The 13035-nt window shown below is 39.2% G+C and overlaps 1 protein-coding gene and 1 long non-coding RNA gene across 2 annotated transcripts in view; one reads left to right on the top strand and one right to left on the bottom strand.

Annotated features, from left to right (window-relative positions):
• LOC106682189 (uncharacterized) overlaps positions 1-13035 on the top strand; it is a 704551-nt gene that overhangs the window by 450748 nt on the left and 240768 nt on the right. The window lies entirely within an intron of this gene.
• The window catches only part of LOC106682176 (uncharacterized), a 12759-nt gene continuing 6239 nt past the window's right edge, over positions 6516-13035 (bottom strand). The window contains exons 2-4 of the mRNA XM_067046214.1: positions 10406-10541; positions 9727-10299; positions 6516-7756 (exon numbers count right to left, since the gene is read on the bottom strand). Coding sequence (XP_066902315.1) covers positions 6704-7756; positions 9727-10299; positions 10406-10541 — 1762 coding nt within the window. The 3' untranslated portion in view covers positions 6516-6703. The remainder of the gene's footprint in view (positions 7757-9726; positions 10300-10405; positions 10542-13035) is intronic.

Raw genomic sequence — 13035 nt, forward strand, 5'->3', positions numbered from 1 at the left:
TTTTTTTGGTTCTTTAATACTCTCTATTGTTACTATATTATGCTCTCTAATTGTAATTACCCTGAATGGCCATTCATACAAAGGTATCAACAAAGGTATCAACCAAACGGCTCCTTATACCTGTTAGAGCGAACTCTACGGTAAACCATTGTCCCTATACCAATTTTCCCAACAATATCACGTACACCCTTGTTATTTCGCGCCACGCGTTTGGCTTTCTCCTTTTCGATTCTATCTCTCACCTTGTCCCACGTTTTTCTCAGTGCCATTCCGTTACAGACGATCTCCTCTCCGTCGATCACCGTGTTTCTATAATCGCCGTTGCGCCCTCTAAGTCCGAATGGAGCGAATCCCGTTACCGTATGCACGGAGTGGTTATAGGCTGCTATAGCACTTATCATAGCCTCGTCTGGTTTCAGGCCCTTATCTAGCTGTTACCCTCCCCTGCTCTTAGGGTGTCCTTGGGTGTTTAGATGCCACCTTACCCCCAAAGCCTTCTCTGACGTTGGCGTTATCGAACTACCGTCCCGCATCAGACGATATCCTTTCCGGTACTCCATAGAACTGGAACCATAAACGCAGCACTCCCAATACCGCCTCGGCCGATCTTTCTCGAATCTGATGTGCCATGGCTACTTTGCTAAAGAGGTTTAAATTTAAATTTATTTCCATCGGTTCTTCTGGTCCCGTCTCTGCCCTTTTGTACATATAAGGGCAGTGTCGTGCTATGTGGCCTTCATTGCCGCACTCAAAGCACCTAGTGCGGGGGCAATGGGCCACCAGTGGTCCTACTTTTCCGCACCCATGGCACTTCCTGTCTTCTTTCCCTCCTCCATTGCGCATTCTGCCCTGGTTCGGCCGCCTTTCTCTACCCGTGCTTATATCTTTACCACTATCCCTGGGTTCTCTTCTCTTCCATGGTGTTGATGGATTCCTTGTACGGTGGTACGGTACTCTGTTCCATCCTCCACATCGACATCCATCCTTGCATCCTTCTCTCTAGCGCTCGCGTCGATCATGTCTTGAGCACATTCCACGAAAGTGGTAAACCTTCCCTTTTATTCGTCTCCTTAGCTAGTTGCACCACAACATCCGCTCCAAGAGTCTCTATCATCTTTTCTGTGGTCAGATTAAACTGTCCTAACAGCGTGGCTGCGTAATATTCGTTAGACTGCCCGTGCTTTCTCGTCTCCCGCAGCATGTAGAAAATGTCTTCCTCCGGGGACCACCTGCCTCCTCCATAGGCCTTCTTTCTTTAATCTTTCCTTCACTTCTGGCCATGTTATTTCCTCGTCTCCCTGAATATGGTTCAAAACACTTCAAAACACACGCTTGATCCGGCATATACGCTTATACGCATACACGCTTGATCCGGCATAGTGCTGCCTGCCTTGAGGGAAATCCCGTCATTCTTGTTCAGCAACTCCTCTGAGACCTTGGCTGCCAACCTCTCCATGATGCGATCTCCACCTTTAATAAAGTGATTAAATCACCGATTTCGCCTGAAAACCGCTCCAAGTCTGAGATGGCTTTTCTAATATCCTGAGGGGTTACTGCTCTCACTTTCATTTTAGCCAACATATTGGCGTGAGCAGCCGCGAGAGTGGTCTCTGGTACCGGGGGTAGCACTGGAACCGCGCCGGGACAGCCGGGGCCGCTGGAACTCCAGGAGCCGGTTGCGCCACCGGGATCTGTAGAACTAACATTAACCATCTTGGTCAGAAAAAAAATGACAATTTAGGTGAAGTAAAAAATTAACGAGGTGAAAGAAAAAAAAATTAGGGATGAGAGAACAGTTAAAAAAAAAATATGTTGAGTCGGTGAAGTTTTTATGAAAAAGATTTAGATTAAAAAAAAATTAAGATTTAGAAGAAGAAAAAAAAAATCTTCATTCAGTGAAAAATATTCAATCAGTATCCGGGTTTCGGCACCATTTACGAGCACTTGGACTGAAAGGTATGAAGAAAAAGGAAAAGAGGGAACAGAATTAAACCGTACGCTTACTAGAAAGATACTGCTTTATTGTCTCGGTGATGCTTCTTATAGACATTATTGAGGTTTATTTACATGGGGAGTTAGGATTAGTGTTGTATACAGGCCTTGTCCAACCATAACTTTATATATATACCTATTGCTAACTTATAACCTAAACTAAAATTAAAAGACATAAAATTATTTATTCTTGACCAAACGTGAATAATAATGGGTACGTACTTGCACTTAGCTGGTCGAGGCAGAGAGAGAAAGGTCACTTCCAGATACACAATTTTTCAACTAACCTCAGATACGCAGTTAAAGAATTCTACTTTTTGATACTCACTTGGTTGACTCAAAATGTGCATTTTTGTCGGAAACTCAAATTCGAAATTTTTCACCATTGCAATTTATATCCTTACCACTATATAAATCAAATCCTCTATTCGTTCCCGCAATACCCGTTCCCGGTCTTCAGATTTATACAAAAGGGCCCACCGAACCACTGCTTTCAATAGATCGTTCATTATCTGAGCCTCATCCTAATGGAACTCCATCCCTTCCAACATCCGTCGCTCCAATACCCTCCCTACCTTTAAATCCCGCCTGTTCAATCATTTCTTATCCCTCCAGACTCCATAGTATTGTAAATCAATATAATTGTAAATATGTATATAAACTATTATATTATTCCTTATTATTATTTACATCGTTTTCAGTTTTCTTTTTTTTTTTTTTTTTTTATTCATTTTTTTTATTGTTCAACTGATTAAAGTGAGAAAGCAACTCATAATCATTTTTTATAATGACTACTTATATATAATTGTATTTTTTTTTAAGTAACTCTGAAGCTCCTCAGCCCTCATCTGTCGATTTATCTGCATTATTCTAAAAAAACTCGTCCCAGAATAAATAATAATAATAATAATTATTATTATTATTATATATTATATAATAGATATTTGATAGATTAAATTATTGAACGTATTATTGAATTAAAAAATTGTTGTTCATGTATTCCGAGTTTTTATATTATCTATAATCTTGTTTATTGAATGTTATTTTCCCATAATCTCTGAAATCTCCATTTAAGAGGTGTGAACTCTTGAGAATATATTTTTTTTTTTATTTCAGATAAAAGATAATATCTCAAGATTCGTGATCGAAGTCGTAAATAGTGACTCAGTTTCGTATATCCGAGATGATATTCTGATACGATTCCCGCGATAACGATACCAAAAGGTTTCTTCCAAGTATAAAAATTAAATCCTACGCTTGGAAGTACCTTGTAGTACCAGGACAAAATTAATTTATCCTGAAAGTGGTGCGTTGCTATGATGCCATTAACATGTTGCTCAGGCTATAATTAGCAGGCTATACCTCCCGGCTCTGTTTGGTAACGGCCGCTTTTTTTTGGTCCCGGGGCCTACATCTAGTACCAAATTGCTTCTTGTTACTTCTGACAGAGTAACTGTCTCATGTAAACAGTTTGTTTAAAAAATATATTAACTCTGTTATCTACAGTTTATCCTGCTAATCCCTCTTGGGTTAGTTGAGTAGATATGTGTTTTTAGAAAATACTCTCCAATGGTTCCTATTAAGAAGAACTGTAATAGTGTATGTACATGGTAAAAAATCGCAATGGGGTTCTGTCGGTAAAGTATTAAGATTCCAATTCATGTCGATCGTCGCCTTACTTGGAATCATACCAAGGACTTACCAGATACCAAAAATGATCAAGAGGAATAAAAGGATTCAAACCACCCTGATCTACCAAACAACATTACTATTACTACATTGTCTAGTGAAGTCTGGTGAGCAACATCCTGTACGAAAAGAAAAAAATTGCAATAACTTCAAATAAGGTCCTGTGAAATGCAGTTTATTCCCTCTGGTGTATCAGAAACAGCGAACTACATCGTGTACTAGAAGTGACATCGATGGATGAATCTTCCAAAAACTTTTTATAAAATTCCACTCCCAACTACCTGAACTTAAATGAGCAGTAACTTAAAACGTAGGAACGTAGGAACCCGAATACTGAAGCCTAGGGTGATGCAAGACATTTTAGTACATAAAAGATATGTGATAAGCTTTATATTAATTTATTTTTACTTTAATGTTATTATTTTTTCTCTCTCGCTAAAATTATATTTTCAATATAAGTAACTATTTATAGTTAACGAACATTCCTTTTTTTCATGCCGTTTTTAATTTTAGGCGCTTTATAAATATTGCTCGATTTAACTATCTTAAACCCGGCTAGTGGCTTCTGGGCCAAAATTGTAACCCCCGCCCTCAGCGGAGCTAGCCCAACCCCTTATAATGCCATATGGCAAAGGAAGGGCACCATTATATATATATTTATATACATGTATATATCAATAAAAATCTATATGTTTTCAATAAAGTTCAGAAAAAGCTAAATCTTAAAGTTAAATCAATAAATTAATACATAAGTTTCCTCTTCCCGTTTAAAGCTAATATTGCCTTTTTTTGATCTCCTCTTGTGAGATTGTGACATGTTCGTCGTGGATAGCGAGGGTCGGAACATCTCCAACAACATCCTCTACCTGGCCGTGACTCTCGACAGGCACATCACCTTCTCCAGCCACGCTAGGGAGAGACTAAAGCTGGCCTGGCAGAAGTCGCATAGGCACTACCACTTGCTTCCTTCACAACAGATCGCGCTACAGCTGAAACTCAAGATATACAAGGCCATCATACGTCCGACGGTGCTCCATGGTACACCACTCATGCGACACCTCTACAAGACTACGCTCTCCAAACTGTAGAGTTTCCAAAACTCCCTCCTGAGGCGAATAGTCAGAGGAACTTCACTCCAGCGGGCCAGGAACAGAGTAATATGTGAGGAGCTCCAACTCCCGTCTGTGTCGGAATTCATAGGCCGTAAGCACATCAAATTCTTTGAAAGGCCAACCCTCTATTCCGGGAGATCGCCCCTCCACCAAGACCTGGGAGGTGGCAAAGCATTGTACTCCTGGTCGACGTCCTCGCCTTTGGAGGGACTTCTGGCTCTGCAGCCTGAAGTCATCACTTCAACACCACCAACAGGAATAGCTCCTCCCTATTCCTAGTGAGCATCCAGGCAAACATATGCCATCGCTGTTGACACCGCCTTCTGCGGACCCGGCAATCATCAAAACAAGATAATGAAATAGCCAGTATATGTATATATATTTGTAAATGCCTATTTCTTGTTCCAGGAGGTAAGAGAAAAAAAAAGATAAGTCGTACATCGACCAACCTACTCGCTATAATTGTCTGTTTCAGATGTGAGATAAGTAAGGCTACCATAGGGACGGCGAAAGCCGAATGATCTCGAACACTACCTCGGCGTGACACTTGACTTACCTTCTCCAGTCACGTCGGGGAGAGACTCAAACTGGCCTAGTTGAAGTTTTACAGGCTCTACCACCTGCTCACTTCACAGCAGATCTCACTTTGGCTCAAGTTAAAGATTTATAAAGCAATCATCCGCCCGACTCTGCTCTAAGGTACCCCGCTCTTGCGACACCTCTTCAAGACCACGCTGAAAAAGCTGCAGAGTTTCCAGAATTCCTTTCTTCAGCGAATAGTCCGAGGAACTGCACTCCAAAGAGCCAGGAACAGTGATATCCATAATGAGCTGCAGCTTCCCTCTGTGCCGGAGTTCATACACCGCAGGCACATAAAGTTTTTTGATGGGCTGAAGGCATGTGCTAACCCGCTGTTCAAAGAGGTCGCCCCTCCACCAGGACCCGGGAGGTGGCAAAGCACTGTCTCCTTGGTCAACGTCCTCGCCGAGGGAAGTGTTTCGGGCTCTGCAGCCTGAAGTCATCTCAACCTTTATTCCCCAGTGGAGCGGCCCTCCCCATTCTTTGTACCCTCTACCAGTCGCTCCTGGGCCAAGATTGTATCCTCCGCCTTCAGCGGACCCAGCCCAATCCCTTATAATGCCATATGGCAAAGAAAGGGCACCAGTTACGTTCATATATTCTTAGGTATATCTTAATATTAAAAATATAACTACAAAACAAAATAATAATAATAATCGCAGGTGTCTTAAAAAGGAGAGGAAAAATATAGATATAACCGTTACTATTTGGAACTATTACAAAAAATAGCAGGTTATTACACCACTATATTTTGTAACAGGAACAGTACTAACCTATAAATCTGGTAAAAACTTTAATTCAACCTTAAATTTTAAACTTCTGTTTTTTTGGATCAATATCTTGAACTGAGTAATGAAAAAGAGTAAAATACCTGTTGAGTTTATAATGTGATAGGACAAAATAACTGGAAAGCGGCTAGATATTTTCTGAGTAGGTTAAATATTTTTATTTCACTAACATCTTGCCCTGTTTCTATCCTCGTCGCCAACTGTTGTGACTTAAAAGTGTCTGTAATAAGTACACACTAGATTCATTAAGAAGAACCTTTTATTATATATTGAAAAACAAACTAATAGATATAATTTGAACACACACACTAAATACATTGATGCACGCAATTGAGACTAAATAATAACAACTGAGTACAGGTAGAGTACTTTTATAATCCCTAAAGTGTAACCTATTTACATACATTAAAACCTTCAATAGCATGTGTAATATAATATGCATGTTATCACCTCTTAGCTTGGAGAATAAATAAGCGTGAAAGAAATACTTCCGTGTTATTAAAAAAATCGATTGTTTCTGTATTTTAAAAATTACTTAATTCCCTAAGGGGGGCGAACGGTTGAGTCATCTAACATTTCCATGAAAGAATCATTCAGCTTAAATTCCTTTCTCATAATTGGTGTATAAGGAGCGGGCAATGAACAGTTATACAGCGCCGTCCAGTCTGTGCCTTGGAACCATGAATGATTCTTGATGTCGTCACTCCCACTCTTCAGATTACCAAACCTCTTGGATAAATCCACTTGGAGAAGCTTTTCCACCAAGTCAGCCAATTCATTGGAAAAGTGACTCGGAGTTTTATATTTTCCATTAACTATTTTACTATACATATCCAAAATGCGCTTTGTCTTGAAGGGAGTGTAGCCGGCCGTCAAATCGTACAGCAGAATGCCCAACGACCACCAATCGACACTTATTCCATAACCCCTGTGTAGAATTATCTCGGGTGCAACGAATTCAGGCGTGCCACAAAATGTATAAGTTCTTTTATCAGCGATCCTCTTGCTGAGACCGAAGTCCGTCAGTTTGATGTAGCCATTGATGTCCAGGAGAATGTTCTCCGGCTTTATGTCCCTGTGGACCACCGTAAGACAGTGGAGGTACTCCAATGCAAGTACTACCTGTGCTCCGAAAAATTTAGAAACTGCTTCTGCGAATTTACTATTTTTCTGCAGCTGTTCGAACAAATCACCGCACGGAATATAGGGAAGACAGAGGTAAAAGTATTCGGTACTTTGGAAGAATATATCGAGATGGACACAGAACGGAAAATTCAACGCTTGAAGGATATTCTTTTCCCTTAAAATGCACTTTATTTGTTTTGATTTCAGATTTCTTTTTTTTTTTAAAACCTTGACTGCATATTTTGTATCATTTTCTCGTAATCGAGCGAGGTACACCTTCCCGAATGCTCCTTCAGCAAGGACTGTAATGAATTCAAAATCTGTATAGTCACGCTTCTTCTCAGTTAAACGATCGTAAAGTTTATCGAACTCTTTTTTTCCTTCTATTAAAAAGTGTGTCCAATCTCTTATCGGGAATATACTTCTTTTCCTAATTGTGGCCTTGAACTGTTGGAACGTCGACTTTCTGTTCATTTACTCTATATTTTAAACTTAATGTTTCTATTTAATTATACTGTAAGGAAATAAATACTGTTCTGTTTATATTTTATTTAACTATTAATTATATAATCACTTTCAAACATATGAAAAGCATTTATGCATATGTTAAATTTTTTATCCGAATTTTCTGGTAAACGTAGCTACTCAGTTTAAAAGGTATTCGTGGTACTTTAGAAATGAAGATGGTACTAATGTAACCTTTGAGTTTAGGGAAAATGAGTTAATGAGAGTTAAAATAACATAGAATAAAGATTAATTTTTTACTTTACAGGTCTTTCTTAACAGAAAAGTTCTTAGAGTTAGATCTACTAGCATTAAATCAATATGATTTTTAGTTAGCCCTAACCTTCAAAAGATACGTGAATAAATTTGACAGCTGTTGGACTATTAGTTTGTGATATATAGCATTTTGAGTGAAGCAACTTTTGTTAGTTTGAAAAAATGGATAAAAAGAAATTTCGTCTGTTAATAAAGCATTGCTTTATGGCGAAAAAAAATACTGTTGAAGCCAAGACTTGGCTTGATGAACATTATTCGGACTCTGCACCAGAGAAATCAACCGTAGAGAAGTGGTTTGCCAAGTTTAAACAAAGCGAGATGAGCACTAAGGACGATACAAAGACGCTGTTAAGGCAGTAGAACTTACGTCTGTAGAAGCCAGCTTGTCGTTATAAATAATCCGTCCACTGGCCCGACGTTCTCTGGGCCAATGGGGGAAAGCTGGATAGATGTGACTCTGGCCTCGCCGACGTTGATAAGATTGGACCCTCAGATCCAAGACGAGTTTCGTCCACAAAGCCCGTAGCTTATATAGAAACCAAAAAATACATTTTTTTAAAAAAAGCTATTCAGATTCATTCTTAACGTCCTCAAAAACCCTTAAATATGAATTTTAATTAAAAAAAAAAAATACCGACAAAAATATCAAAAAAGTCCACAAAATAATTTTGGATGACCGTACTGGGAAGTTGATCGAGATAGCTGAGACTCTAAAGATATCAAAGGAACGTGTTGGATATATCGTGAATGGATATTTGGCTATGCGAAAGCCCTGTGCAAAGTGGGTGCCGCGCTATCTCACAATCGACCAAAAACAACAACTAAGTGATAATTGCGAGCTGTTCTATTATAATATTTGGGGTTTATTACGATAGGATAGAGGTGTTCTTCTATTTTTATGCTAAAAATTACCACTGGTCAAGCTCAAAATATAAAAAATAATAAACAAAAAGTAATGGTTGTTAAAATAAACCATCTGGCTTGCTACCCACCGTCCATTCCACTCCTGTATTGAGTCCTCCCGCAGTATTTTCTTCCATAAGTTTGGAGTCTCGCCGATCCTCTCTCGGAGCTCATCCGGTATCGCTTCTAGTCCCTGCCTCTTTAATTCATATTTAAGGACATCCTCCCTGAGGATGAGGCCCAGGGGCATCGCTTCGGCCAACACCTGCACCGCCATATGTGACACCGTTCTGTATGTCTTCGTGACCCTCAGCAGAGCCAATCTCTGTATGGTGGCCAGTCTTCTCTTCTGTGTCTGCGTGGGTTTTCGGCTCCAGGCAGGGGATGCGTACCTCAGAATACCCAAGATCACACCTTTATATATGGTCATCATTGCAGGGTTCCTGAGGCCCCAAAATGCACCCCCTATCCTACTTAATCCATTGAGTGACAGTGTTTAGCTTCCACAGAGCTGGTCCTGGAACCGAACCCTGGGAACATCCTCTTTCGATTTTTCTCTCGACCTCGTAGTAGTTACCCCTGATCCTGACACTCCTGTTATTGAGGTAACTACCTACGAGGGAGTATAGATTACTGGGGGTGTCGAGCTGCAACCGCTGGAGTACACGGGGCCACCAAACGCTGTCGAAGGTGGAAGAGATGTCAAACATGATCAATAAGACATATTTCTCCGCCCTCTCCTCCACGTCTCTACGCACTCTCAGCAGCGCATCCGTAGTTTCCCTGCCACGGGTCGAGCCAAACTGCCGTGGATGACTTGCAGCACTCAGGATTGGTCTAAGTCTGTAGACGATCATGTGCTCCAGAACCTTACTAGCTACTGGGAGGAGGCATATTGGTCGATAGGATTTAGGCGTTTCTTTATCCTTACAACGCCCCTTGTAGATCAGTCTCAAGTCTGCAATCCTCCACTTGTTTGGAAAGTACCCCTTATCCAAATACTCGTTGAATATTTCCAACAACCCCTCCTCAATATAAGGGGCACTGTTCTTGAGGATTGCAGTATCTATGCTATCTAGTCCTGGAGCCCTCCAGATCCTTTGTCTGTCCACGGCAAGACGAAGGTCCCACATTTCCCATGGTGGCCATAGGTTGGTACCTGGTGGGTACAACGTGGTGCGTCTAACCATTCCATCATCTGCACTATCCTCGGACGGATCATCCCTATGGTATGTATAGTCTATATACATTTTGGCAGCCTCCTCCAAGGTGGTTGTCTGGGCACCTCTGACTCTAATAGCTGCCTCCCGGGGCTCATCATGATAGAATGTCTTTGATACATTACCGCCTTTGATGCATTACGGGCCAGATTGCTGAGGGAAACTCTACGCCCTCACAGAGAACGACTTCCCTCAGCTAGTAAGCGAAGAAAACTACCCGTATTACAAAGAATTGGTATATGGGTGGAAAACAATTATTGGTCCAAGCCACTTCAATATTCGTTAAAGAAGAAGACCAGCCCCTGGAATGCCTGCGGAGGGAAGAGGCGCAGAAGACTGAAAACTGATATAAGCTATAAGAAAACTTAGTGAATTATTAATTGTAAAATGATTTATTAGCAATAGATTGATGATGGATATTGTTGCGGCCAACATATGGTCCACAAATCGATTATAGGAACATATGAATTTTATTACTTCAAAAAACAAAACAACTACTTCCTGTTGTTTTTTATTCTACAAAAATAAACAGACAACGTGTTAGCGTCTCAGTGTGCACTCACATATCGTCTCCATTGTGTTTTCACTAAGCACTCGTAGTTGCCAGAGCATCCTGGCTATCTCCGTCATCTACATCGTTTTAGCCAAGGGGGTTGGACGTACGTCCTTTTGTCGATCTACCTCCACGAGAACATCCACTCAAGACAACAACCACAACCAGTGCCCCATCAATTACCGGTGATATAAGACTCTCATTGTTTATTTAATTTAATTTTGTAATAGTTTTAAGCTTTTTTTTTCTAGTTTGCATATTTTTATATATTTTTTGTTCCTCTTATTATATTCACTTATTTAAAAATAACGAAATTCGGCTATTCTTTTCTATTCACTACTTTTCACTGTTGGGCAAGTAAAAGTTCCTTTTGAACCCCTACCTACATATCATATCTGTAACATCGAACTGCTGGTGCACACCTATATTGCTTGTAAGGCAGGGAAAGGTGGAAATAAACAAATAAAAAAAATAAATAGACGTCGTATGTTGAAGGCTTGATTCTAGCAGGAGCTGCCGAAGCGTCTTAGCAATCACACATGATACTTCCTCAGATCTTAACAGGCTTAATCTCCTGTTCCAGAAAATCAACTTTACAATCGATTCTCCCAATATAACGCTCTACTCCGTCCTCACCTTCAATTCGTCTTTCTGTGTTCCTTACCTGCTTTTCAACATCAGAGTCCAACCTACTTTCTTATGCTTCTTAAGTCCTTTTCAATGTTCTTGAACTTGACTGTCATACTTTTTTTCATTTCATCCTGGCCAAAAAATCTTTCTTATTCGCTGCCTGACCATGTAATAACTGTCCTTAACCCCTTCCAAGTAACTCAATACTTCACTTCCTATCTACAATAAAAAAAAAAAAGTTTCTTCTCACTTTCTTACCGAAAATCCTGCTTCTGACACTAATTCTCGTGAATTACCTGGTAAAAGAAACAAACCACAAAGAACAGAAACAAAAAGAATTGTTTTATCGCAAAGGAACAAAAATACACTCTTAACTAACCTAGCGTTTCTCTTTTCTTGTTCTTACACACTGTCTTAATTCATCGATAATTTCAATTATAATCGATCGACCAGATAACATCGTTACAATATTTCTTTATGAAGAAATAAAGTTGAAATACGTTTTTCACTCCTCGAAAAACCTTTAAATACGAAGTTTGATAGTAATCTAAAAATAAAAAAATTATAATTACGAAATGAACTTCGTGGAGGATATGGATGTCGAATCGAGAGTCCTTTTGTGTTCGAATATTACCATGTTCATGGCTGATGGAAATAGTGATGCGATGGATGATATCAACAATGAAGATACCACCAATCTTCACAAAAGATCTTAGGGTCATTTAAACTGCACGAAAAGGTACAAACTATGTCTTCACAAATATACGTTACGGTATGGCCAGGCACAATATCAGCCGTAATCCTAACTCTCCTCATAAACAAACACACAGAATGTATATAAGAGGAATTAAAAGACGAAATAAAACAGAGTTGTTTCAGCAAGCTAGTGAGTTGTTTCAGTGTCCCTTTTTCCTTTTTGTTTTTATTCTCATCACCCGACTTCACATAAGTTATATAAGTAAGTACCTAAGATATAAAATAAAGCATATAAGAAATTTTTCGTGATTTGAAACTGCTTTTTCTCACCTATAACGACATGAACCTTAAAGAAACTGATAAGTTAGAACACCGGATATTTAGATTTCCGACAGCTGTAAGTTACGAGCATTTGAATAATACTGTGAAAAGTTATGATTTTCGTTGATGCGGACTAACAGCAGAAACAAAAAGTATTTCCTCCAACAATCATGCCCATAAAGTTCAAATATTTAATAAACTAATCTACTTTTATTTTTGGTTTTTGTAATCCATTATACACTTAAACTCATTTAACACAATACACACTCTTTATTTCTTCTTCAACACAAAAAAAAAATCAATTGGAATAAGATAACCATTAAATATATACATTGGAAAGGTTGTTATACTTTATAAACTACTACACTTATAAATGTAGCCTTGGTTGATATAGTGATTACGTGGAATAGAAATTGTAAATTAATTATTGTAATAAGTCTAACTGTGAAAATAATAGGTAATTTAGCACATTATGATGAATATTAATTTAATAAACACAATAGCCGGGAAAGAGCGAGGTGGCACAGAACAAGATATCCCTCGGATAAAACTTATTACAATAAATTGACTAACAGACTAAAAGCAGAAATTAGAAAACACAGAATACAAAATTTCCAGAACTTAACAGAAAACTTAAATACCACTGA

This window comes from Halyomorpha halys, unplaced genomic scaffold (assembly GCF_000696795.3).
Source record: "Halyomorpha halys isolate HHAL.00 unplaced genomic scaffold, Hhal_1.1 Scaffold394.1, whole genome shotgun sequence".
NCBI classification, from domain to species: Eukaryota; Metazoa; Arthropoda; class Insecta; order Hemiptera; family Pentatomidae; genus Halyomorpha; species Halyomorpha halys.